Source organism: Asterias amurensis, chromosome 18 (assembly GCF_032118995.1).
Source record: "Asterias amurensis chromosome 18, ASM3211899v1".
Lineage (NCBI taxonomy): Eukaryota > Metazoa > Echinodermata > Asteroidea > Forcipulatida > Asteriidae > Asterias > Asterias amurensis.
Genome location: NC_092665.1, coordinates 14342167 through 14369661, shown reverse-complemented (window position 1 = coordinate 14369661; position 27495 = coordinate 14342167). Strand labels below are relative to the sequence as shown.

The following is a 27495-nucleotide window of genomic DNA, read 5'->3' as shown; positions in this document are numbered from 1 at the left end:
AACAAGATTCTTCTCATTCTTCGAAACTTGGTTCAGGTCGTCTGCTGTTCCTTTATAAAATCATTGTGAACTTATTTAATTCACCAAAATGGTTCACCTGAGTGCAGCAAAACTGATACGATCTAGAGGAACTTCTTCATATTGGAAAAGAAAGTTTGTTTTTGATCAGACACAAGTAAGTCTTCAACGAATCAGTGTACTGTGTGGATTTGTGTTAATAACACTGTTATGCCCGGCACTGCACTACGCACACGATGATGGGGAGGGGCGGGGCTTCGTAGTTTTTTGTGTTTTTTTTTGGGGGGGGGCGGGGGTCTTATTCTTAATTATGAATCAAACTTGATGGCCCTATTTAAATTTGTGCACGCAGTTTTCAGCCTTCGCACAAGACATTCCATGCAAATTGTTTAGGCATTTTATTAATAAATATTAAAATGTTGAACCACGCATCAACGTGATCAAGTCATTCCTGCAACTTTGTTCCACGCACGACCACATCATTCATAATCATACGCTTTCAAAAAGAATCCTTGACAATTCTAAAGGGGTCTTTATAATATTTAAAATTATGACCGATACAAAATTCTACTAAACGGAGCTAACCTTGGCCACACAAGTAGGGCTACTATTACTAAACGGCAATGTCCAGGAACTGGGCAAGCAAGCGTTAGGCGGCACCCTATCAGATAATCATGTCATTTTATGCTGTGCAGTTCATGTCGAGCTTGACATAATGTAGCGCGCAAACTTCATCTGCACACGCAAATTTGCCGCACGGAAATTCACTACCAAAAGCTTGAAGTCTGCACGACCCATTTTGAATATTGCGCGCGCAAGCTTTAAGATTGCGTGCTTGCGCAGTAGGCTAGTTTGCGCACATTAGTACTGCGTACCTGGTGATCTGGTGTATTTCTGGTGTATTTCGCAAATTAGTCAAAAGGCATTGTGGGAAGGAAAAGGGAACGCTGTTCAGCCATTGTGCAAAATTATCCAGGTGGTAAATGCGATAAACATAGTCATGATCATTCATAATCGACTTAATCGGATAAGTCATTTATTCATTTATTCATTTATTTTCTGGCCTGTCTTTACACTCATAATTGTTTTGTTTATTTTCCAGAACTTGTGTATAAACATTCATTCATATTGTTCTGTTTATATTCCAGCACTTCTTTGGTCGAAGACGCAATTGCTACAGCATCGCTATTCGTGCTCTCCAAAAAGCATGGGTTAAAGCATATTCTGGAAGAAGACACAAAAAGAGACTACTGAGAAAAGTAAGACAGACTTTGAAAGCACTTGAGGTCATTTTTATTCTTCTCCTGCTGATTCTGGTCAGAGTTTCGGTCCAGTAAACATTTGAGCTGCAAGCTGTGTGATCTTGTAGATTTTCCCCTCCATATTCAAGCCCTCGGAAGGCTTTTTGTCCCATATCTAGGGCATACGTGCCACAACAATCTGACAAACTTCATGCCCCATTTTTGTTTTCACTCAAAATCAATTTAAAAAAAGAAATCCATGTTAAGTAGTTGGGTTATTTTTTTCTTCAATTTATTTATTAATTTACATTTACTTTTCATTTTCAGCTTTGGATTGGAAGAATCAACTCGGCTGTAAAAGAACATGACATTACTTATAGCCCATTCATGGAAAACCTTCTCAAGGTTAGTATACAATGTTAAAGGCAGTGGACACTATTGGTAATTGTCAAAGACTAGCCTTCACAGTTGGTGTAGCTCAACATATGTATAAAATAACAAACCTGTGAAAATTTGAGCTCAATCAGTCATTGAACTTGCGAGAGAATAATGAAAGAAAAAAACACCCTTGTCACACAAAGTTGTGTGCGTTCAGATGGTTGATATAAGACCTCAAGTTCTAAATCGTAGGTCTCGAAATCAAATTTGTGGAAAATTACTTCTTTCTCGAAAACTATGGCACTTCAGAGGGAGCCGTTTCGAACAATGTTTTATACCATCAACCTCTCCCCATTACTCGTCACCAAGAAATGTTTTATGCTAATAATTATTTTGAGTAATTACCAATAGTGTCCACTGCCTTTAAGAGCCAGTTTGAATCCTTAGCAACAGCCACCGAGTACTGCAAATGAGTTATAATAATAATAACAATAATTGTGGCTTTTTCTATAGTGCACTAGTCCGTCACTCAGTGACGCTCCTGGTGCTGTAACAGACCTAATCCTTGGATAGCACCATGTAATGTTTTACAAGGTGCTGTGGCCCAATTTGCTGTCGATCAAACCAGGAACACAGGGGCGAACCAATTCTCTTTTTGATAATTGCACTGGGTTCTTTTACATCATGTAAAAGAACCCAGTACATTACATAACAAATGGGACCAACGGCTTAATGTCCCCTCCGAAGGACGAAGCAATGGTGAATTGTCTTGCTTAAGGACACAAGTGTCGATCACGGCTGGGGAGTACATAGTACACAATGCCTAAAACGCTTTAGTGTAAGGATAAAAAGACCATACTTTATTTTGTATGCAAAATCAACATCTGCACGTATTAATAAATTCAATGATGTTGCCCCAATGGTTTTTCATACAAATGGGTTTAAATGAGGTTTTTAAATAGTCTTTTATTCCATCCTAGTAAGTAACATATTTTGTGATACCCGAAGCTGCTCATACAAAATGGTGGTCTACTGGTCAGTGTTTATAAACATAATAAAAGGTCTATACAAAATACGTACAAGCTGTTTGTTCCCGATGATTTTAACAAATCTACCTCTCCAAATTACTCGTTACCATGTAAGGTTTTATGCTTACAATTATTTTGAGTAATTACCAACAGTGTCCACTGCCTTCAACAAAGGTCTGCATTATTAAGTAATTTACAAAACCTGTGATATCAAAGTATGTTTTATTTGAAAATGATGTTTAACACTTTTTATTTTATCTTTTTTTTCTTCTTCAGTACAACATACAACTAGACAGGAAAATCCTGTCAATCCTTGCAATTACAGAACCAAAGACGTTCAAGGTAAAAGTTCACTCATCACTCTATATTTCTATTGCAATAAACTAAACTGGAGGCTGTTTCAGTAAATAAGTACTTAAAATGGGTTTGTGTTTGTCAATAAATCATAAAACAAGGAAGGTAATGGTAGAACTTAAAGCACTTTTAAAGACTAACTAATCCCTAATTACATAATAACTTGCATGAGCTTTCGTAGCATTAACTACTTCATATACAAAAGCTCACACACTTGTTTATGTAGGTAGTTAGCCTTTAAGTGATACCACTTCATTCCTTGTTTTATCTATCAAACTAACACTGCTATGTTTAGTATTGTCTTACTCTTCCATAAATCGTTAATGTTGTTGCTGAAGTTTTAATGCTATAAAGCTAAACATTTTATGTATTGTGTATGTTTTATTTTTGTATTTATTTGTTACAAATTTAAAAATACATTTTCTTTAACCATTTTGTCTTATCCAGTGTCTCGCTGAGCTGGCCAAGGCCAAACAAGAAGAGGGTCTTCTTGCTGCAGTCAGAGCCAACCCAGACAGAGTATTGAGTAGACAAACAACCCAAGACGACCTTCTTGAATCAGTGAAGAAATTACGCATCAGCGATCAACAGTCCGCTCAAGAATTGAGATGATAAAACTGAAAAGATGAAACTGATCATACTAAATGATTTATGCATCATCATCCGACCGTCAAATTATTAAGAGCAAGGCATATTTTGAAATTTCCCTGGTGGAGGGCACCTGATTAAAGAAAATAAACATGTGTTTTGTCTTGGACATTTCAAGGGACACCACAAGAATGGCAAATATCTATGACATTGAGGAATGTGCCCCATCCTTCTGTAAAGATTCAGGCCTGCAACATCATACTTCAAAAAAAGTTGTTGAATCTCCTTGCCTGCCCTGAGCATAGAGAAAAATAGAGCATCTCTGTTCTAGATGCTGGATCTGTTTACATCAGTAGGCTGTGAACTTGATATTTTTGTTGTTGCTTTTGGTAGGAGAGTGCCTATAAATTTCTCCACACTATGTACTGTGTAGATGCATACACTATGTGACATCTTGTTGCAGACGGGCATAGTTTAAGTAAAACTTGAAGTTATGAATGGTGGTTGGGAAAAGTAAATTAGAGGTAAGTTTGCCGTTACAAACCAGCTCTTTTCTCAACAAAGCCACCACTATCTATCGTTCCAAAGTTTGATGACATGGAATGGTCTGCCTGACCAACTTGCTGGAGGCTTCACTAGAGAGAAAAGCTATGAACAAAGGTGTCTTTGTTTTGATATATATAAAATATCTTGTTTGTCAAACTTTTTTCTTTGACATATTAGTTTACTTGAAATTGATCTCTACCTGCTGCCAGCTCTCTTTTATCACCTTTTTCCGAAGCTCATTTATTTTGTCACTGTAAACAAAAGAATTATGATGTTTTTCTTGCATTTAAAAAGGGTGTGTTTATCCGTGGAGGAGATCCACGCTTTATCTGGATATTCATTAAAATATTAAATTATAACAAGTTCGTTGTATTATAATTTTGTTGTTCATTATTTAAACTGGGGTAGGTGGGGGCGTGGGCAGACACTCGATCCATTTCCTTGTTATGGTAAATATCACTGACACCAAAAAAGCTCGCCCAACCCACCCTGTGAAAAGATTGAGGCAAATATCAATTTTAAACTGCTTTGGGTGAAGAAGTTTACATTTGAGACGCATCAGGAAATTTTGTTCGATATGTTTGCCCATGGTGGTTTTGTGGGTATTTTTGTTCCCACAAACTGTAAATTATACAAAATTTTATAATTATTTACAAAAAGATCAAGTTTATTTACACCTCGAACAAACTGTACAATCCAACAAAATTGTCTTTAAAAGTTGCGCAGGTAACCTGCTTTAATAATAAATAATATACGCAAGAAAATGCTCGGAATTATGTTTTCAGACCATGGAGTTTATTGCTCCGCTCTCGGGCCACATACGTACATGCAGAAGTCCCAGAAGTGCGCCCCACATGTTCGGTTCAGTTAGTTAATTGGAATAATGACGTCACGATTCCTAGTAACTGGTACTCGGATTATGCTATTGTTCATAAACGGGCGTGGTGCAGAGGACCAGGCTGGGCGCTTGAAAGAGCTCGTATATCCTTCCGCGTTAACAAATAAAGCACAAAAGCCTTGAAACTTGTCACGTTTTGGTCAATGAATACAATTATGAAAATTAGTAAAATCGAAACTTTTTAAAGAATTTTGTTTTGAAATAAAGAAGGATCTTATTATGTTTGGTCCAATATCACTCTGTGTGATGTAATTGATGGAACTACTTTGCTAGTCGCTTGGATGCGCATGCATATTTCAGTTACATCGTACGTGCGTTTATTAAACGTCCTTCTTTTCTGCAACATGGCGGATGTGAAGAAAGAACACAACACGATGCCAGTAAAAACCTACGGAGATGTAATTATAACTTTAGAAAACTGTGTAATTCCAGCGTCAAAATTGTCCCCAACTCCTTCGGTACGAGATGGACTGGATTCAGAGACGGAAATGAACCTAAGGGTGCTTGGATGTGAATTTATTCAAACGGCAGGCATCCTGTTAAAACTGCCTCAGGTAAGAAAAAGAGGGCCCAAAAAAAGTCGACATGGTCATGTGGTCGATTTATGAAGTTTTTAATTTTAAATTTTTGATGACTGGAGTGTGGGTTTTTTCAAACTGAAACATCTTTTAATAAACTGTTAACTGTTAATGTTCATCAATTATACGTTATGTTATTTAGACTAGGTTGCTTCTGCAAATTCAAACTTGGCCCAGTTTAAATTTGTGCATGAATGTGTGTCAAGCTGCCGGCCGCCCGCAGTAGGCCTATATTAACAAAGAAAAGGAACTTCAACTTTGCAATTTGTAGTTAAAAGAGAAAAGGAACATATTTCTAAGTTACTTCTCTTTTTTGACAATCCATAAATGGCTTGAAATGTCTTTATAAATGAATTACAATTAAATAAATTTGGGATTAAATCAAGCAAAGTTCAGTTGACCTTGATTCGCTTGATTGAAACAAATTTGAATTAATTAATAATTGAAAACGTAGGATGGATTTCCAGTTAAATTAGTGGGATTGTCGACGTGTTTGGTTGAGAGACTTCATTTTCAAGAATAAAATGTGATGCATCCCATAAATTTGTATTTTTTGTAATCATGCAAATTTAGTTTATGCAAGTTGTTTCATTCCAAACTTCATAAATTAAAAAACATTTGTTGTGCCTGTCTGTGTGATGAACAAACCAACAAAAGGCTTCTTCTAACTAAAATAGCATTTTTTTAAATTGCTATTCACAAGTGAGTTTGAAGTTGTCAAAACGTCACATCTCACATAAATTAGCCTGGATGTTGGTGCATGCCATTATTCCCCATAATTTGAGAAAGACGCTTTTGCACCAAAAATTAAAATTATGGCCGCTCTTTTTGTTGTAAAAGCACTATTAATTTTAAAAAATTTTAAAGCCATTGGACACTTTCGTTACAGAAAAAAATAAAAAGTTCACAGATTTACCAATAACTTACAGGGTTTATCGAAGGTAATGGTGAAAGACTTCTCTTGAAATATTATTCCATGAAATGCTTTACTTTTTGAGAAAACATTAAAACAATGTAAGTTCTCGATACCGAGAATTACGGATTTATTTTAAACACATGTCATGACACGGCGAAACGTGCAGAAACAAGGGTGGGTTTCCCATTATTTTCTCCCGACTCCGATTGAGCCTAAACTTTCACAGGTTTGTTATTTTATATAGAAGTTGTGATACACAAAGTGTGGGCCATGGACATTACTGTTTACCAAAAATGTCCAATGGGTTCAAGCCCTTATCAATACTTTTTTTAGTTGTCAATTTCAATTACAGGTATTAACAAAGTTGAGTCGAGAGAATTTAATTTAGTGAATTGAATTAATTGATACTTGCTCAAAACTTAGAGTATTTTTTTCTCTTCTTTGCAGGTTGCCATGGCTACAGGTCAAGTCATCTTTCAAAGGTTTTATTATTCAAAGTCCTTTGTGAAACACAATATGGAGGTAAGTAGAGAAAACCTCATCTTTTGTGTTAAAATCATTGCTTATATGTCGCCCACAAGCGGGACATCCTACCTCAACTCCAATCTTATAATTTCCTTTGCAGGCAGGCAGCTCAGTCATGGTCTCCTCCCCAGCATTACACCAGAGGACTAGGAGTAGCTCTGACCTGTCTGCCCATGAGGTCAGGCCTGAAAGCCTGGAGGCCACAGAGGCCTTGGCCTCCTTTGTCTTGGCCTTGGTGCCCCTTCAAAAGTTTTTTATCAACTTTGACATTTTCCAATGCAAGTGCCCTTTGCAAAATTAGAATGGCTTTGCCCTCTGAAAATTCCAGGCCTGTGAGTTGGAAAAATAGTGATCTTAAAATTTGTAATAGAATGCTTGTAGAAAAGAAAATTCATTATTTTGTTCCATATTTTCCTTGTCTTGATCCACTCCAGATTGTCGCCATGGCCTGTATAAATTTAGCCTCTAAGATTGAGGAAGCCCCTCGACGCATCCGTGATGTAATTAATGTGTTTCATCACATTAGACAACGAAGAAACAATAGGTGAGTGTCCTTTTCTTTCAGTCGACCTGTTGAATCTAGTATAGTACCAAAAAGAATATGCTGTTTTTGTTTAATCAGAAGATTGTTTTGGTTATGTTGTTGGTTTTTAAGCTGTATGGGGCAAATATTTTGTCAAATCGTGAACAAATGATTTTTAGGGACTTTGCTAAAAATTAATGTTGAAATTGCTGTTATGGTGTTTGTTTGGTAGACTATTCTAACTACATATTTTTTACACAGCTTATGATTCAAGAGAGATCAGCTTGGCTTGATTTCACAAAGGATCGAGTTGCATCTTGAGACGAGTTGTCAGTATCGTCACTAGTATTGTAATGTGTCATCGTACTTCACTTGTACTTCATTTAAGATTGATACACATCTTGAGATCAATCTTGGCTCTTCATGACATCAAGCCATGTGTTCGATTTCACAAAGACATACGATTGATCGTATGATGTGTATCAATCCTGAGTGCCAAGCAAAGTGTGATGTCACATTTCAAAATTTCAATAGCGACAAAATTGACAACTCTTCTTCAGATTAATCTTTGTGAAAATTGAGCTCCCAGTACAGTTATATTTGTTTATTGTGTGATATGTGGCATTTGGTTTATGTAAAACTGTCAAACTATCTCAATACTAATGTTAAATGTTAACATTTCTAATATGTATTGTATTTCATCTTGTTTTAATTTGATTATGGCAACTGAAGGTTCATTGATTAATTGTTTGAAAATGTGCTCCTCCTAACTTGCAATTGTTTTCTTTTGCATAAATCTTAGTTTTATTTTTATTTTTTATTTTCATCGATGGGTAAATAACACTCGTTTCTTCCCTTCACTGTGGTTGTTTCCCACAGCGAATGGTCAGCCCGCCACACTTGAGACATGCCATCTCTCTCTCCGGTCATTAACCCATGGCCTGGCTGGTGGGCCGGACTCTGAGACTGGACACTCTGACGCCACTCCCTTGCTTGCAAGTGATATTCCCCAAAAGAGTTGCTTGGTACTTGGGGCTTCGGTGTTGTCGGTTTGGGCAAGGGTCCTAGCTTCGGCAGGCCGCCTTCAGCAAGTCTCTTTCCACCTGACCTGACCCTGACTCGATTCCCCCTGACGCTATTGTTACATGCTTCATTACTCGCAGGGTGGCTACTGTAAAAGGTTTTGCCTCGTGGGGCAATTTTCTAGGCAAGTTAGAGGCAACCAACTGCAATGTATGCTGAAAAAAGCACAAGAGACATTGTTTTAACTGAAACTCACTATCCCCAAGACAAAAACGAGAACACTGAAATGTGAATAGATTTTCTTCGTTGAGATTGCCTGGAACTGGTTGGCTATAAATTGCCTCGTGTGACATGGCCGTAAGGTTGCATTCTCAATCTGTCTGAATCCCCCATGCTTATATCAACTTCTTTGCGAACTTAAACAAATCTCTCTAGATACATCCATGTAGCACCAAGTAATCATGAAAATAACATCTCAAAATATCATCCCAAGGTTTGTTATTTAACCATTTCTACAATTGGTACTTAAAGATAATTTGTTGGTTATGCTCAAAACGTAACAAGGTCAAATCAATGGTGAGACGTGGACAAAAAATGAATCAGGAAAGAAAGATAGCAGTTTTAATGTTCCATGAACCACTTTTCAGTTGCCATAGTAAAAATAACAAAAGCTTTAAAAAAAATATTGCACACAAGAACAAGCTGTTTGAGTGAACCAAATGCCACATCATCAAATCCTAGTGTTGAGGTGACTACAATCTAGCCAGTAGTAGACAAATCCTTGTATCTTCCCTACTGCAGACCTGTAGATCCGATGGTACTAGACCAGAAGTACCTCAACATGAAGAATCAGGTCATCAAAGCTGAACGGAGGGTTCTCAAGGAGCTGGGCTTCTGTGTCCACGTCAAGCACCCACACAAGGTTGGTACCTTTCCTTTCGAGACGACGTATATTTTAATAACATTCAAAGTAGTCTGACTTGTACTGCATATAGATTTTGCTTTTTCAGGAAGTTGTTTTTCAGATTCTTGCGACAAGTTGATCAACGAGTGCTGGATTTTGTTTATGTTTAATACATTTTGCCAGCCACAAACAACTCAATACTTACACTTTTTCTTGTATGGGTTGGTTTACTGTTTAAACCAGGGGTGAATTACATGGAGGCAATGGCCCATGTTGCCCTGGTCTTGGCCTTGTGTGCCTCATCAAAATGTACCCAAAAACTTAAAGATTTCAATTGAATTCAATGGAAGTGCAGTATGGAAAATGGCCTTGCCCCCTCAAAGATTCACATGTGACAAATCATGTCCGGGTCCCAAACATTACTCTAAATCCAACTTACAAATCCGATATCGATGTACACCTCACCTTGCCCTACATTCAGGAGTTCTTCACAGAAAAGCCAACAGCAGCCTTAAAATGCGCCTTTTGTTGTTTCACAGATTTTATATTTTGCTATTAAACCTGTTGACGAGATCAGTAAATTGAGCTAACACACCTATTTTTTGGTCTTGTCTCTTTCGCACTGATGGTGCGATTGCAGATGGTAGTGACCTACCTTCAAGTCCTGGAGTGTGAACGCAATGCACAACTTGTGCAGACTGCCTGGTAAGTTACCCTCGGCCTGGGTGGTTCACCCTAGCTCCTCGATATGGTGTTTGTTGGCCGGTGTTTCAGGCTTGGAGCAGATACTTTCTAGAACCTCACTCGTCAACTTTTTTTTCTTCAAAAGTCAAATAACAAAATAGTTATTAAATAATTATTTTTAATTAAGTTGTCAGTTGTGATGCACATTTAATGGAAAAGCACACACTTATTTATTGAATAAGAAAAAAGTTTGCACATTGCAAACCCCTTCTTGTTCTATTGGTATTTAAAGCTCATCTGTGAATGATGCACAACTTCCGAGAGAGTTTGTATCTGCATTTATTTGGAGGGAAAACAAAAACAATCCAGATGTCCTTCTTAAGCGATTTTAAAGTTGGGCGATTATCTGTACTGAGGTGACGAGTATTTGTTTGTACCTGAATATGCCAGCACCAAACACCATGCACAGGATCTAATTGATATCACTTGCTTGACAATGCCTGCTTTAAGCATGCTGCAAATCGAACTGGAATGGCAGAAGATTAAGCAGTGTGTTTCAGTCTCATCCTGAAGACATGTGAAGGGGGGGGGGTGATGAGGGATTATGCTATCATGGGAGCAAGGGGGGATGATGGGTGACACTGAGTTAACGATTTGTTCATAATTTGTGCCGAAATATTGCCATCTTGTGATGAAATTCTGCTCCGCTTATTATTTGCAATCATTCGTTCAAAACATTTGTTCATTTGTTGCAATGCCATGAAGGTTTGAAAATAGACTTGACCAAACGGTCAATAGAGTGGGGCCAAAACTGCATGAAACGTTTCAGTTTAGACTTTGCTTTGTGGCATTTGTTTTCTTTCCCCACCAGAGAATGCGCATGTACGGGTCAATTTGATAAGTTCCCATGTTTACACATTTTTTTTTATCTTTCCTTTGTACCAAAAGGGCCTAGGGGTAAGTAAAACTAATAAAAGAAGGTAGCTGGCTGAGAGTCTGTGAAGACTTTGTGGTCAGCGGCTTCGTTCGACCACCCTTCCATCCGTTCGAAAGTCTGGCCATCCTCTCAATGGCTCAGTGTCGGAGGAGGAACTCGGTTAAGTCTACTCTCGTCTCACGCCCCATGCTCGACTCCTCACAGTTACTTCAACTCCTTCCATTCCATCGGACACGTATGAGCTCTCGATTAAGTGAACAATGCTGCTGGTAACTCTGGATGTTGCCATGGCAACGCATCAAGGCAGCTCAAGAAAGCGGGGAGGTTGTCAAGTGTATCATATCATGAGATTCGTTTAGTGTAGAAGTGGATCTAGAATCAGTTGGTCATTTTGGTTACTTCTAGTGATGTTGACTCCAAAATATTGTAGGCCTAGAAATTATCTGTTAGTCATTTAATTAAAACTGGAGTTGACAAATGACTTTATTTTGATTTATAATGTGTATTTTGGCAAAATTATAAATATCATCAATTGAATGAACATTTAATTAATCTAATGTTAGATGAATTAGTCTTTATGTTCAAATAGTACTTAATTTTAAGCTCACCTTCAAAAAAAATCTATGAAACAATTAAAGATTAAGCCTCAGCTTTTTTACAAAAATATTCCAACTAAAGCAAAGTGCTCTGTTAAGTAACGGGTATCTTTGTCAGCTTTTTCCTTTAAGGTTTGCAGCGAGAGTCGTCCCGTGGATGGAACTTAAAGCACACGGACTATCACTGGAGTTAAATATATATGGACAACTGAGAATGGATCGCTGGTTATTTCTCACGTGACTGACTGTTTATTCAGTTCTTGAAGGAGTGTGCACAATTGACATGTAAAGCTCTGCCATGAGTATTTCACCGGCCGCAGACGATGAACTGAAGTGTCTATGTGATAACAGGTTTGACAGTGAGGCTTACCCCCTCGTAGTAGATACAGGAATATATGTATGCAGGCTGTCCGAGCAAAAACCAAACCAAATTTTTAGCCAACAAAAGACTTATCCAAAGAAGACTTGATCGCCTGCTTTGAACTGACTTTTGTTAGTAATTGATCCACCCCCCAAGTTGAATCCTATGGGCTGATGTTGGACCGAACCAAATTATTGTTACGTTTTGAGAATTCACTGAAAACAGGAAACTTAAGCAAGTTACCAATGCAAAAAGTACCATGAAATATGGAATTTAACATTTGCCCTAGAAAAACACTTATGGCAGTTTGGTACTTTTGGAGACTTTCAATTTCAGTGGCGAGGTGAAGCCAACAAGAACTGGAACTCTGCGAGACTCTGCTCGGTAAAAACAACCTAGGACCTGAGTCGAAGCTTGTTCTATTAAACAGGAAGGGTCCGCAAACGCTTGGATCTTGACTCCAAGTAGTAGCTTCAAGAAGCATTACTCCAAGAGCACTTCGTTTTAAATTCCAACCAAGAACTTCGCCGAGTGACCAGGATCTGTGGAAATGGTTTCATAATTATGTCGTGATTTGTGAAAATACATGTACATGTTATTTTTCCGTTTATGTTATGTCAAGTGTGTGTTTGATAAGTCTGCCAAATTATATTTGTAAAATTTTGTGATAAATAGCTTTTAATTTATCTAAATTTTTCAGTTTGCTAATAATAAGTGAACAATTAGTTTCATGTTTTGTACGCCATGATACAGTACACATAAAAGGTAAGTATGTTATCGTGGAAGGTTTCTTGAATTGAGATCTTGATGGGCGATGTAACACTTGTCATCCTTTTATGCTGGACCCGCTGGATTGATTGGCCACGCCTGTAAAATGGAACATCCAAATAATTTTAAAATGTAGAGAGAACACCTCTACACCAAGATGACATTGATGCATCTGATATATTGGATTGAAACTGATGGCATAATCGTTGGAATGGAAAAGAGCTAACTGTAGGCTAAGTTTGGAAGTGAGCTGGAGCTGGACCGAGCATGGGGGTGAATGAGATAGACTCGCCCTGGGCCCCCTTGATGAGGATGGGTCACTTTCTGGACATGGTGTGGATGGAAGGTCTGTTATGGGGTCACAATGGGGTCACACAAAGTCTTTGGCCAAGTATGAAGTGTGTTCAATAAGCGGACATGGTTGGTTCTCAAAAACTTGACCCACACACCATAAGTTTAGATTTAGATGTTTTTTGTTCCATTCAGTTGACTTTCAAACCATGTTCAAGAAAAAAAACTTTATTTTGATAATCAATTGTTTTGTTGGACTCGTCAAGTATTCAAACACATTTTCAAGAAAAATAATTCAATTTCTTTTTTTTAGACATTGCTTGTTCTGAATGGGCCCGTAGTGATGGTAGCAGTACTCACTAGCGGTAATTTAAATGAAACTGTGGAAGCTGGTTGATCTGTGTTGATGAAATTTTCGTCCTTATCTTTTTCCCCCTCATTCAGGAATTACATGAACGACAGTTTACGCACTGACGTGTTTGTGAGGTATAAGCCCGAGACTATTGCCTGTGCATGCATCTACCTGTCGGCCAGACAACTAAATGTAAGTGATAGTTCAACAAATTTGGATTGAAAGTGATTTTATAGGATTGTTAAGGATAAAATTGTGTTTATTTTTAGTGTGAAAGCTTACTGATCATGGAAGTTTATACTAAAACAATGTCTTTGAAATATCTTCCTTTGAAATGAGGTCACATTTCAGTAAAACTACTATCGAACAAAAACACGTGCTGATTTTGGATGTCGCAGACAAAATTAAAGACTGTAAACATGCTGATAATTATGCATGGTTCTCACTAGACTCGCACAACGGATGAGGCCCAAATTTTCACAGGTTTTGTTATTTTATGTTTGCTATGGTTGATCACACATAAACTAACACGGACTATTTTGTCCAGTCTACCAATCTTGTATATACCTCTTAGATTGCCTTTAAATGAGTGAATTTCTTAAAAACTTCAAGGCTGGTGTAAAGTTTCTTGAGTTTTAAATGGTTTATAAGTTGACAGCTTTTGCCTTTTTGACCACAGGTCATTCTGCCCAGCAATCCTCCATGGTATGGACTTATGGACTCGGAGGAAGCCGATCTCAAAGATATATCGCTAACGATACTTCATTTATACGCTAGACCAAAGGTAAGAAAGGGGAAACTGAAATTTACAAAACTTAAAACACTTTTTCAGCTAAAGTGAAATGAAACCACTCAGTCCGAAGTCATCTCGGTCCAAAGTTCTGAAGATTTGTCAACAGAAATATTTACCGTCTACACATTTATGAATTCCACAACAAGCCATCTGGGAGGTTTCACCCATAACTTCACTGGTGTTTCGTTTGTGGTAGAGAAAATTATTTCAATATGAGAAGTGATCATTGTTGATATCAGTAGCATGACCATGGTTCACGGAATGAACATTTACTCTAGTCCATTCTTCGTTTAGACCATGTCGCCCCTGTGTATGTAAAGAGTGACTAAACATTCCAGGGCTTTTCTTCCTTGCAGGCAAGATACTGAACTGGTTTTACAAAAACTGTTTGTGTAAAAACTTTCACTTTTTACTTTCTGTTTTACCCTTTTTATTCACCGTGTCATGGTTCCACATTCAATTTTTTTTATTAATTTTTTTTTTTTTTTATACACAGAAATCCTATGAGGAGCTTGATAAGGTAGTGGAGAGGTGCCGCTTGGCAATGCAGGAGGCAAAGTTTGCCAAACTGAAGGAGCAGGCGCTGGATGCCAACAGTGCAGCAGGTACGCCAAGTAACTTCTCACCACACTCTTCCAGACCAGGTGAGGTGTCTTTATTGTGTACACTGCATGCATTGTCATTTGATGAGGATTCTGATGAAGTCCAAGACCATGATCATATCCCTCTTAAAGTATGGCGATTGCTGTTCACAAATTTATGAATTCCACAACAAGCCATCTGGGAGGTTTCACCCATAACTTCACTGGTGTTTCGTTTGTGGTAGAGAAAACTATTTCAATATGAGAAGTGATCATTGTTGATATCAGTAGCATGATCATGGTTCACGAAATGAACATTTACTCTAGTCCATCCTTTGTTTAGACCATGTCACCTCCGTTAACATAAAGCTCGAGTATGTACAATCCTAGACATTTCTGGCAGGCAAAAAAAGTTTACTAAACTGGCCTTGTGAGATGTTTTACATTTGTATCATAAGTGTCTGTCACAGGCCTATCATCCTTTTTCTTACCACTCAGAAAAATTAGGATTTTTTTTTATAAAAGCGTGTAGACTCGTCACACAATGCAGAACGCACATAAGAATGCGCGTCTTCCATCTCATTGTTCTGGGACTCAATTCTTTTGTGCACAGTTTGACGCGCAAAATGGCGGATAAGATAGGTGCAGAAGAGTGAGCTGCGCGTTGTGCAAGGGGTCTTTTCTAAGGGTCGGGTATCATGCCTGCTGCAAAACTGAAATGTAGAAATAACAGCTGAAAAGTTTTAAAGATGTGCTATGTTTTCTTCATATAAACATTTCTTTCATTGCAATTTTCATGTATGCAAACCATGCTTGTTGTGATAAAAACAAATTCTACAAATACTCTCCTCACAGCTTCTCCCAAGGTGAACAGTGATTCACCAAACCTTCCAAGCTCCTACAAGATGAACAATAAGGATGCTCGGTCTCCCGGTAGCGGACACAGCAGGTAAGGATCAATCCTTGTGAACAATAGTTATGTAGTTTGGTTTAAAAGACTTTTAACTTGAAGAACTTTTCTCTTTTCCCATGCAAGTATTGTAGAAATGGGATTGAGTCGTAGATATGAGCATTGTATTTTAGTGAAAGCTTGTTCTTTTAAAGGAACACGTTGCTTTGGATCGGACGAGTTGGTCTATAAAAAGCGTTAGTAACCCTTTTTTATTAAATGCATACGGTTGGAAAGATGTAAAAGCAGAATACAATGATCCACACAAACATGCCTCGAAGTTGCACGGTTTTCCTTTTACCTCGTCAACTGACACGGTCAGCTATTTATGGGAGTCAAATTTTTGACTCCCATAAATGGCCGACCGTGTTAGGTCGCACAGTAAAAAGAAAACCACGCAATTTCGAGGCAAACTTGTGTGGATCATTGTATTCTACTTTTACAACACCTTTCCAACCATATGCATTTTATAAAAAAGGGTTACAAACGCTTTTTATAGACCAACTCGTCCGATCCAAGGCAACGTGTTCCTTTAATTGTGGTTTGGCCTCCAGCCCATGCCCTAATACTAATTTGTTTAAACAAAAATCCACAACAAGCCATCTGGGAGGTTTCACTCGTAACTTCACTGGTGTTTCGTTTGTGGTAGAAAAAATTATTTCAATATGAGAAGTGATCATTGTTTTTATCAGTAGCATGATCATGGTTCACGAAATAAACATTTTGTTTGTCTTTGTTTAGACCATGTCACGTCTGTTAACATAAAGATTGATCGTGCACATTCCAGGGCATTTGCTGTAGTTTAGAATTTAGTTATGATGTTAACTTGGAAGGGTTTGCACATACCTTTTAAGGACCACATTTGATATCCACTGCAAACCTGCGCAATGCGCTTGACCTAAGTGTGATATTCCCTGCTTGCGTAAACCCCGATTCTTTGCCTATGAAATTGGGCCCTGGTTTAATTTGCTGGTTTATTCTCTACTTTACAGCCATAAAGAGAAAAATGGCAAGATTGCCCGTCGCTCCAAGACCAGCGCTTCTAACAGCCGTAGCCACTCCAAGAGTCCCCGTCGTGGTAGAGGTCGTAGTCGATCACACTCTAATCATCGTTCCTCGCACAGTCGCAGCAGCAGTCGCAGTCTAAGCCGGTCGCCGCACAACGACAAGCACTACAGAAATTCCAGCAAACACAAAAAGAAGGATGACCACAAACGAAGTCGCCGGGGTCGAGACCGGGATCGCATACGGGACCACGATCATAAGTACCCGAAAGTCAAGTCGAGATCCCGAAAACGCAAGCATAGCCGGTCGTCATCTAGGAGCAGAAGTAGAAGCCGTTCGCGGAGCCGATCCCCGATACGGCGAGAAAAGTATGATTATAAAGACAGTCCATCGAGGGATTCAGGTGCGAAATCCAAGGACAAGCACCATCGAGGGCGCTCTCGCTCAAGGGAACAATCGCATAAGACGAACAAGAGGGACTCCGGTGGTCATGGACATGGGAGGGACAGAAGACGAAGGTGATGACGGAACTTTATTAATAACTTAAAGTGCCTGCAAGTTGTGTCAATCATCATAAATTATTTGTTGTCCTATATTTGGATTTTAACACATTGTACAAGTTGTCAAAAATTCATGTGTATAATTTTTTTTTGGTGGTTGTTTATGTTTTGTCTTGATGCTTATTTATCAAAGAGTTAAACTGGTTGTACTGAGAAGAAAAACAACAGAAACCAGTATTTTTGACTGTTGCCTTAATGTAAGATGTACTTCAAATACAGCCTGTTTTACTGGGGTTTTTTTTCCTTCATGAAAAACAGTTGGCCCTCGCTATAATTTAAAGAGCACTGTTATAGAGAGGTTAAATGCTTATAAAGAGAACATTTTATGGTCCTGAAAGAATCCCATTTCTGCTCTGTGTTTCAATGTTTTGCTGTCCTCTTATAACAACATTCCTGTTTGAAAATGTATTGTGGCCAGTTCCTGCAATCCAGCAATATCTGTACAAGAGTGGCTGTATTTTAACCAAAGCCTTTACGAAAAAAATAAGTGTGTCCTGATTGTGCCTAAATTTAAGCCACTCATGACATCCATCCCAAATGTTAAAACCTTAAAAAACTAGGACAGTACTAAAATCTTTCACAACCGAGAAAATGTATATTTTTGTGGGGTTTTTAAGGGCAAGGTCACGAGTATGGTACTCTTTTTTTTTCTCCATTTTTTTTCATGACAATTTGTGATATCACCTGTTAATAATTTGTTTTTGAAACTTGTATTTTAATATACAGTAACTCTAAACTTGTGCAAGTAACATATTAACGGTCAGTATTTGTATTAACAAAAAGGCATCCGCTCACCTTATTTTTGTGGTGTTGATTGTTCATCAGCTATTTTTGTGGTGTTGATTGTTCATCAGCAACGTTAAACAGAGCACTGAAGGAAGTGACTGTTAGGCTACTCTAGGGTCTCTTTTTCAGAGGGATTCACAAATGAGGAAATAATGTTTTCTTTTTATATCCACACTACTTAACAAGTAAGAAGTGTGTAATTATAGAAAAAGCAGCAAATTATTTTCTTTTTCCCAAACGGTCTATACTGGTGTATGCCAAAAGGTTGTTTAATTCAACTGGGGGGAACCAAGCTAGTCTTCTTTTGAGTTTCCGTTTCTTCTCTAAAAATTAATAAGGGAAAATATTTATTTATTTGTTTGTTTCAGAGAATGAGTTTATTATTATTTGCCTTAAATTGTACGTCTGTAGAGTCAAAATTATACTCGACCCTCGGGGTTGTTCCTTTTGTGTCTTACTTGTTAAGCCCGGTTCAAACTTACGGCGAATGCGAAACATATTTTGGTGACGCAATAGTTGGTTTGTACTCATTCCAATTTTGACGCGAGAAAAATGTGCTTCGCAAGAAACATTTGCTGGAAGCATAAATCGGATTAAGACTTTTGTCTGTGCATTAAGGCCTACTTGTGATCGGCTAAACTTTCTCACTTTAGTCTTCAGGTTGTCACAGAAGTATTTATGTGATTTTTTTTTGTGATGGGAAACGAGCAGTTGTACTGTAGACCCTTTTTTCATGCTACCATCTTGGTCGTGTTCCCCGTGTCCATTAACAGTAATTAATGCTAATATCCCTAAATCAAAATATTTGAAAAATTGAACCAGACTATTTGTTCTTCCAGCCTCAGTTTGGTAACAGTCAGTCGGATAGGAGAAAAATCAAGATGGCCACACCATGATGTAGTTCTCTTATGAATTATTTGACTGATTCGAGTAGTTCATAATGATTGTTAAGTTTTGGTCATTGGTTGCAGATTATTTAACCAAGTGCTCACATAGTGTGCAGAAAATCTCCAGTTTATTCTAACAATTTAAATCAGCTTAAAGTGCAGTATTTTTTTTTCTTCAATAAGCAGGGCAAGGCCATTTTCGAAACCAATGCTCTGGCTTAGGCGTTTGTATGGAAATCGCACACATTCAACATTGCTGTTGAGATCAAGTTGATATTGCACTGCAAAATCTTGCAGTTTGGAACATGGATAACTTGCATTTTGTGGAAACTCAAGCCCCCTCCCCCCCCCCCCAATAAAAACCTTTGTGCATGATCAGGTTGTTTTCGTAGCAAACAAATCCGTTGAGTAATATAATTTCAAGTCCGAGGATTGACATGTAAAAAATGTGTAAAAGAAAAATGTTTCACAATAATTGAACGTACTATAGTATCTGTCATGTGTAAATTGTAAAGTTAAAAAAGACAGCTTCATATCTTGCGTTTATTTCAATAATAAAAAAAAGGGAAGGAAATTTAAATTATGAGATTTTGTCATTATTCTAAGAGAATGATTGATCATAACATGAATTAGTAAACCCTGACAAACCCTATGAAAAAGCTCATAGTTACCCCTTCTCTGCAGTTAGTTAAGCGAGATAACCTGGGGTTAGAAAGTTATGTGTTAATTTTCCCTGGGAAAATTGTGAAACAAACATCGGGTGTTGGTGGGGTAAAAATTTTCTAGGAATTTCCTTTGAATTTACTCCAGTGTTGTAAAGGCCTAAAAATAATAATCGTAAACATGTATTAAATTTTTCGCAACCACGATTGCTCTCATTTAGTTGTTAAAAATCAACCCAACAAATTTGTCACAATAATGCACAGAATTAACAAGAACAAGTGGAGTGCCGAGAATTACTTCTGGAATGCTGGCCTTTACTCGGCCCAGTATCTTGTGAAACTATCAGGTCAGTAAAATGCCGGTTTTATTTACATCTCAATAAGAAGAGTCCCTCAAGCAACTTGCGTTTACGAAAGGGTTACGAATAGGGGACCACATCACATGTAGTAAAACAATAAAAGTAGAAAGGCTTTATTTAAGAAAATATAAATACTACAACATGTTGCTGAAAAAATATATCTTTGAAAAGACAATGTCATTAATAATAATTTGAGTTTTATGGCCAAACCAATATACTGTACTTCAGTACAAATGGCCTTCAAGTACTGTCTGTCAAAAATATGGGGCAAAATTTCATTGAGCTGCTTGAACAGAGCAAGGGAAAAGTAAAAAAAAAAATTGTGATGCACTTAATACAAGTTTCTGTCATACAGACAGAATAAAGACAGAAAGACTCTACTCCCAGTTTGTCCAGATTCCCCCATGGAGTTTTGGATTAGCATTTGGATCCCCGGGCGGATAAAATGGCGGCACCATCGTGCTGTAGTAGTACTGCAATCTGGCAACCATCCTTTTAACAATATCTGGCTCGCTGTCGGATAAATCGAAACGCTCGTTGGGATCCTCCTGGATGTTGAACAGCCAAACGTGTTTACCGACAGGCTCCACTGGGTGTATAGGAACTATGCCTGCTTCTGGGGGTGGTATCCAACTGCTGTTTCCTGTTTTGTATAAAAACAATCAGAGAGAAATTAAGAGATGAGAAAATAATTAAGAGCAAGTGAAAACATGAGTAATAATAATAATAATAATAAACAAGACTTATAAAGCGCATTTTACAAAATTCAATACGCTGGAAGAGTGCTACGGAAAAGACGATTATGAGAATAGATGCGTTTTTAATTTACTCTTGAATGTCTGGAGTGTGTTGGTGTTACGAATATGACTTGGAAGGGCGTTCCAGCACCGGGGACCAGCGACTGAAAGAACCGGTCCCCTGCCATTTTGTGTGTGCGAGGGATTGTTAGATTCTGGCCGGAGTGGAGCCCACTCTTAGCGACTCTGTAAGGTATTGTGGAAGTACGTTAGAGAGTGCTTTGTGCATGTTCACTGATGTTCTGAAGGTGATGCGTTGTTTAACTGGTAACCAGTGTAATTGTTTGAGAAGAGTGGATGCGTGTGTGTATTTGGGTTGCAAGAAAATGATACGAGCAGCATTGTTTTGGAGCCTTTGTAGCCGGTCAATGTCAGCTTGCTTAATACCATTGAGGAGAGAGTTACAATAATCCAGTCTAGACAACACAAGGGCTCTGGCAGCAGTGTGGCATGTGTTTGTGTCAATATATTTGCGTATTTTGGAGATGTTTCTGATGTGATAGTTGATGGACTTGCATGTACGTGTGACGTGTGTGCTCATTGTCATAGAGCTGTCGAAAAAGACGCCTAAGAGTAACTGTCTGGAACACGTACAACTGCCACTCAAATTTGACACAGGTTTTCAGAGAAAAGGGCAGACATTGGGCACTAATGAGATTCATGACTCTTACCACAACCCCCCCCCCCCCACCCCCTCTGTCCTCCAACGTCACCAAGAACTTTTATCTTCGTACTTACCTGGTTGACCCGTGATGAGTTTCCAATCTCCCATTCTAATAGCAGCTCTGATGCTGGTATTATAGGTACCAGACTCATTGAACCGGGGAAGATAGGACTTAAAAGTAGGCTGGCTCTCCAAGTCAGGAGTTGTCAATACGTCAATATTATGAAGAATCTCCGTCCGAGGGGACGGTACTCCTTTGCTGTGGAAAAAATAGAGTATCAATGTTTAATAGTTGTAAAAATAACCCAAATGCACTTCAAAAATCAGGTTTGCATTGTGGTGTGTTACCCTGCCTTTCACTCTGTCGTCCCTGGTTCTAATCCCAACTTAATCCTGCATAATGTGCCCCCCATGGGCATGCTAGCTATGGGCATAGTGGCGTGTCATGACTGAGCGGTCGGACACAACTTATGGCGTTCAGAACAGCAGAGTGTGGGTTCGAGTCCCGGTCATGACACTTGTGTCCCTGAAGCATGACACTTGTTTTTAAACATAATTACTTTGTCCTTCAGATGGGGTGTAAAGACATAGGTCCCATGTGTTGCAATGCAAATAAAAGAACCCATACTCAGAGAGAAGGGGTTACCCTTTAAAAAAATATGCATGTATTAAAGGAACACGTTGCCTTGGATCGGACGAGTTGGTCAAAACAAAAGCGTTTGTAACCGTTTTTTATAAAATGCATATGGTTGGAAAGATGTTTTAAAAGTAGAATACAATGATCCACAAAAGTTTGCCTCGAAATTGCGTGGTTTTCCTTCTACTGTGCGAACTAACATGGTCGGCCATTTATGGGAGTCAAAATTTTGACCCCCAAAAATGGCCGACGTGTTAGTCGACAAGGTAAAAGGAAAACCACGCATTTTCGAGGCATGTTTGTGTGGATCATTGTATTCTACTTTTACAACAACTTTCTACCCATATGCATTTTATAAAAAACGGTTACAAACGCTTTTCAAAGACCAACTCCACCGATCCAAGGCAACGTGTTCCTTTAAGAAAAATAACCCGGCCGGTTGTCTTTCAAAATTTTACCTGATTGAATCCCACACGTTGAACCCATCAAGGGGCAGTCCTGCCACGCTCCCATTAGCGATACCAGCTACGATAGTCGGGAACCAGTCGCTAACGTGTATCATCTCGGTACTGACGGTGCCCTGTTTGACTTTCGGTATGAGTGGGCTGTGGACGAATCCGACACCATGTACGCCCCCCTCCCACAGAGACGCCTTCCAACCACGGAGGGGCCAGTTGTTCCCTCCTACTGCTATCTGGCCACCATTATCTGCAAAATATCCGTAATGCTATAAATACAAGAAATGAATTGACAACAAATTTTTGATAAAAGACGGGCACTTCTGAATGGGAATAAAGAGTGGCGGCTCTGTCTTGAATGTTCGTTTAAAACCCTTGCAGGGTGTGTAGTGATAGAGAATCCTGCCTTTACCGTGCGATAAAGGACCTTGCCTTCGACTCCTTTATTGTTCTGCCACGAACCGGCCGGTTTTAAACGAACGCTTAAGACCTCGTACCTATCTTTTGTTCCCTTAATACAGTTGGGTTTATAACGGTTTTTCTGGCCAAAAAAACGCTGTTTATCATAAAAATTCAAAAAATAAAACTAAGTTTTAATCAAAGACGAACCTGTTGAGAATATCAACACAGTGTTATCCCACAAGCCGAGCTGAACGAGTCTTCGGGTGATATTTCCAATGGCTTCATCCATGCAGGTCACCATGCCGGCGTAGACTCGTCTTTTCTTATCTTTGATGTCTTTGTATTGCTGGAGGTATTGCTCTGGTACTTGAAGGGGGCCGTGGACAGCTTGGAATGGAAGATACATAAAAAATGGCTACAAGAAGAAAAAAAGGCGGGAAAAAAGATAAATTTGAGTATAATAATGAGAATAAAGTAGCAGATGAGATTTGATGAATGCGAACATTCCGGAAAATGTCTTGCAAGCCTGGGTTATAGACCAAGAACCTCTCAGATGTTACAATTGAGATTTACAGATTCTCTGTGCACCACCTGAACACAAAACTACCTGCTTGGGACACGGTGAATGCGTTAACTATTTCAGGAAAATCTTCAGGCTCAAGGATTTTTTTACTCAGGAAAAAATCCTGAGTAATCACATATATCAGCACAACTTCACCATGATCTTAAAGAAAAACGTCTTACTTTCTTAGGGTCGTGACTTTCCAGTATTCTCTGAGCTCTTTCAGCGAATAAGAAAGTAGAGTAGTTTCCCTTATCCTGGTAGGCTGGTGCTTCTTGGTCTCGCAGATCGTAGCCTTCAGAGAAGCCAGCACAGTGACGATCACCCGGCATGAAACAACCACGCATATGACTGTAGTAATCCTCACTGCCAGTGTAATATCCTAAATAAATGAAAAATTAATACAATAGTTATTATTATTTTTTTTTTTTTTTACCCATATACACCGATGTGTGTAATATTCATTTTGTATTTTTTACCCATATATAAATACACCAATGTGTGTTAGCACTGTATACTCGGTGCCTTCCCCAAGTTCTGAGAACAAAAATCACAGGCATATTACTCGGATGGGATTCGAACCCACCACCTTTGCAAAAGTAGGCACATTCTAATGAGTACAAGGGCTGACTGACAATGGTAAAGGCTCGCATAGATTTTCAGGATATTTAGTTAAAATTTTCAGCCCCCTTCACCACCATACAAGCCCCTCCCCTCTTAAGTAACCCTTTTTGAATGATAGTCCACTATCTAAAACAGTTTCTGAAAAATTGAAAACCATGAAAGAGAAAAAGGAATTCTCACCATAGAATGTGTCAAAGCCACGTCGCGTTGGCCAGCATGCCTTCTTATAAAACCCCAAATGCCACTTGCCGACTGCATGAGTCGCATACCCGAGGTCTTTGAGTCTGTCCGCTAAAGTTGGATTTTCAAGTGGTAGGCAGCTCGGCTGTGCAACCCAGATGATTGAATGCTCCAGACCGGTGTGAATCTAAAGACAAGATGAGAAACATCACAATACTTCTTCAAAACTGCCTTGAGCTACCGTGCAATCTCGGTAGTCTAGTTGGTAAGACACTGCTCTAGAATTGCAAGGGTTGTGGGTTCGAATCCCACCCGAGTTATATTTTTTCGTAGGACTCGGGGTAAGTACTGAATATACAGTGTTGTAAGCACAGAATTTGGCGGTAAGCAGAGCCATGGAATTGGGCCCAGGCCTTCAGAACTATTAAATGGTGTCAGAAGTGGGATAGGAATGAGTTAATCCACCACCCCCACTACTCACCTGATACCTCCCACTCATAAGCTGACTTCGAGTCGGGGTGCAGATCGGCTGGACGTAATAGTTCTCCAGTTTCACCCCACCAGCCGCCAGTTTATCCAGCCAGGGCGTTTTTATTACAGATCCATGATAACCAATATCATGGAAGCCGTAATCGTCGGCCAAAATGAAGATCACATTTGGGCGACTTGTTGAGGCGCAGTGAATGGAGGCTGGAAAACCAGCAAGGATTAATAATAGTAGTACAGGCAAAACGGTTACCATAGTTACTAGATGGATCGGATTCTTCATGTTGCAGTTGGAGTGTTTCATTTCACACATTGGAGTTCAGGTACCTCTCCTAATGCAACGGGTGGAAAACAATACAAGTTACAGAAAAGTTTCTAGTATAGTGTAGGCCTATAGTTAAACTTAAATGACGAGCGTTGAAAAACAACTGGTACGCATTCATTACATTTGTATAAATTTGAGTGATCCCACTTTCCCTGAAAATAAGAAGAAAAAATGCACAAATAGATGGTTTGATATAGTTTTCAAGAAAGGGATAACTTTCCGTATGGCACCCCAATCTTTTCACTAATTTTTACAAAAAGAAAAGGTTGAGGTAAATAAGATACTATATTATTTCATATCGAATGAAAAAGTGGTGGCGCCATACGGAAACTTTTCCAAAGTAAGAATTAAGGTTCGTTTCGTGGGAACGATAGCGGAAGGAACCTCATTCTATCTCTAGGACTGCAGGAATACCCCGCCCCTCCCCCTTCCCCCCCCCCCCCCCCCCACTTGAACCCATTATTGCCCCTACTTTACTTCTTTTTTTTTAAAATATAATTTAGCACTAATTTTTTTCGGGAAGCAGGTTCTACTGCTAGTGCAGCTCCAAGCCTAATAAATAAGAAGGGCCAAATAATGCTGGGGGGGGGGGGACTTTTTGTATCTTGCCAAACGGAAAAGGAGGTGACGGTGACATCCATGGATGGAGGTGTAGAAATGGAATAGTTTTTAGTAGAACGAATCCCAGGCCGATAATATACGAAAACTTTTCCCAGGTAATTTTTACAGTTAGCAGTTAGGCCACTGAATGAAAACGTGTCCTATTCAGCTATTTTGGTGCTCCTTGTGTTATTCATACTCACAAAAACACCATTACAAACATTTCCCAACAAAGCATCAATGGCGCTCCTTCTTTTAGAAACTACTTTTCACGATCCTGACTCCACAAAGCTCGATCTTAGGCTGCATACATGGATTGTCACCTGACTAGCCACAAAATCACGTGACAGCAACCCCACGTTATGGCGCCCTCTTTGCCTTGTAAGTTTTTAAGTGAAGTGGCCCCCCGAAATGTCACGTTTGTGGGCCTTTCTATATGTTTATGCGTGAGAGCCGCGCCTACAATGACTGGTCTCCTGCCTTAAACTGCAAAAGGCCCAAGAACTTTAATAGCTCTTCGAGGGTCTGTGCTATTTTGTAAACTACTACAGTTTAAGAGTCTGGGCCTACGTGCAAATAAATCATCATTTTGTTCAGTGACATTAATTAAATGACGAAGTGATGAAAGATAATATGCTTTTGTCTCGCGGTGGTTCCATGGCAACGTGCCTTCATTTAGCAAGAATTTCTGGGGCTTTTGTGAGCGCAAGGCGGCTTTTGGAATTGAACTTTGGCATAGACGTGCGCTCGTCTAGTAGTACAAATATTTAAAGTGAGTCGATTCGTGATTCACGAATTCATGATGATTGAATCTTGTCTCCATTCCATTTTAAGATTATGTGTTTTGAAAGGTTATGAGGCACTATGTCAAAATGCCCTTTGCAAGGTAAAATCCTTATACAATATTATTAGGAATGTCCAGGCTCACATTTACGGTTGCATATTGAAGCTTGGAGTGCTGTAATCAGTGGTTTTGATTGGGAATATTATTTTATCTCAAGTAATTGAACAAGTTACCCGGGGAAACAACGTCACTATAGCATGCAGAAGCGAAGGGTGCACCCCACCAAATAATCTCCCGTGGCACACACAGGGCAAAACGCTGCGTAATATTCAAAAATACACGAAAAATACTTAAAAGTCTCACAGCTTTTAACTTTAAAGGAAAAATTATTGATTGACTCTTTAACTTTTATTCGCGGCTCAATTTTGTATGGGGAGTCCCTGAAAAATGTCCCTACACCTGTCAGCAAATAGGACCATTTATTTCAAGGAACATGTCATCAAAAATACCGCAAGCTAGAAGTCAACAACCGGCCCCGGTCACAATTGGGCAACATTTTTACAACTAAACACTTTCTGGGGGCTCTTAAATCTGTCTGATATTAGAATATTTTCAGGGCCTACAAAATATTAATGAGCTAGACGCTCTGTTAGTTTTCTCCTATTTGGTGGGGTGTACCCCCGAAAGGAGTAAAGCACTAACTTAGACCCTTTTCGAAACCTCGGCTTTGGCTCCAGATTCGGCTCAGGCTAGCTTGCCCCCGTGGTTTTGTTGACAATGTGCGTGCTTTGCATGTGCTCAGGGATTCAGCCAGACGAGAGGACGCGTCGGACGGAGCCAATGAAGCCGGGATTCCAAAGCCGAAGCCGTGGATTCGTAAGGCCC

The 27495-nt window shown here is 39.0% G+C and overlaps 3 protein-coding genes across 4 annotated transcripts; 2 read left to right on the top strand and 1 right to left on the bottom strand.

The window, feature by feature from the left end:
- Window positions 1-2: 2 nt before the first annotated feature.
- Window positions 3-4815, top strand: LOC139950562 (large ribosomal subunit protein bL20m-like). Its single transcript, XM_071949305.1, has 5 exons — window positions 3-175; window positions 1167-1277; window positions 1587-1664; window positions 2942-3007; window positions 3467-4815. The coding sequence occupies exons 1-5, from the start codon at window positions 89-91 to the stop codon at window positions 3629-3631; spliced, it is 507 nt and encodes a 168-aa protein (XP_071805406.1). The 5' UTR covers window positions 3-88; the 3' UTR covers window positions 3632-4815.
- Window positions 4816-5369: 554 nt separating this feature from the next.
- LOC139950259 (cyclin-L1-like) lies at window positions 5370-19937 on the top strand. 2 transcript variants are annotated; one of them, XM_071948876.1, is made up of 10 exons: window positions 5370-5605; window positions 6993-7067; window positions 7505-7614; window positions 9418-9538; window positions 10161-10225; window positions 13602-13701; window positions 14189-14293; window positions 14799-14907; window positions 15739-15832; window positions 16825-19937. In XM_071948876.1, the coding sequence occupies exons 1-10, from the start codon at window positions 5396-5398 to the stop codon at window positions 17357-17359; spliced, it is 1524 nt and encodes a 507-aa protein (XP_071804977.1). In that variant the 5' UTR covers window positions 5370-5395; the 3' UTR covers window positions 17360-19937. The 2 variants fall into 2 exon arrangements, with proteins under 2 accessions (XP_071804977.1, XP_071804976.1); XM_071948875.1 differs by having other exon boundaries at window positions 14799-14946.
- On the bottom strand, window positions 19136-26140 carry LOC139950258 (arylsulfatase B-like). Its single transcript, XM_071948874.1, has 8 exons — window positions 26030-26140; window positions 24897-25233; window positions 24416-24602; window positions 23794-23993; window positions 23257-23464; window positions 22648-22897; window positions 21627-21811; window positions 19136-20734 (listed from the first exon to the last, which is right to left on the bottom strand). Exons 2-8 carry the CDS (start codon window positions 25212-25214, stop codon window positions 20469-20471), a joined length of 1614 nt encoding a protein of 537 aa, XP_071804975.1. The 5' UTR covers window positions 25215-25233; window positions 26030-26140; the 3' UTR covers window positions 19136-20468.
- Window positions 26141-27495: the final 1355 nt, after the last annotated feature.

Excerpts from the sequence above, each read along its gene's own strand:
- LOC139950562 (XM_071949305.1), top strand. The coding sequence starts at position 89 with ATGGTTCACCTGAGTGCAGCAAAACTGATACGATCTAGAGGAACTTCT. Across the intron at positions 176-1,166 it reads TTGTTTTTGATCAGACACAA|CACTTCTTTGGTCGAAGACG; the intron begins GTAAGTCTTCAA and ends TTTATATTCCAG. Across the intron at positions 3,008-3,466 it reads CAGAACCAAAGACGTTCAAG|TGTCTCGCTGAGCTGGCCAA; the intron begins GTAAAAGTTCAC and ends TGTCTTATCCAG.
- LOC139950259 (XM_071948875.1), top strand. The coding sequence starts at position 5,396 with ATGGCGGATGTGAAGAAAGAACACAACACGATGCCAGTAAAAACCTAC. Across the intron at positions 7,068-7,504 it reads TTGTGAAACACAATATGGAG|ATTGTCGCCATGGCCTGTAT; the intron begins GTAAGTAGAGAA and ends GATCCACTCCAG. Across the intron at positions 13,702-14,188 it reads TGTCGGCCAGACAACTAAAT|GTCATTCTGCCCAGCAATCC; the intron begins GTAAGTGATAGT and ends TTTTGACCACAG.
- LOC139950258 (XM_071948874.1), bottom strand. The coding sequence starts at position 25,214 with ATGTGTGAAATGAAACACTCCAACTGCAACATGAAGAATCCGATCCAT. Across the intron at positions 23,465-23,793 it reads AAAGTCACGACCCTAAGAAA|CCATTTTTTATGTATCTTCC; the intron begins GTAAGACGTTTT and ends TTCTTCTTGTAG. Across the intron at positions 20,735-21,626 it reads ACTCATCACGGGTCAACCAG|GAAACAGCAGTTGGATACCA; the intron begins GTAAGTACGAAG and ends TATACAAAACAG.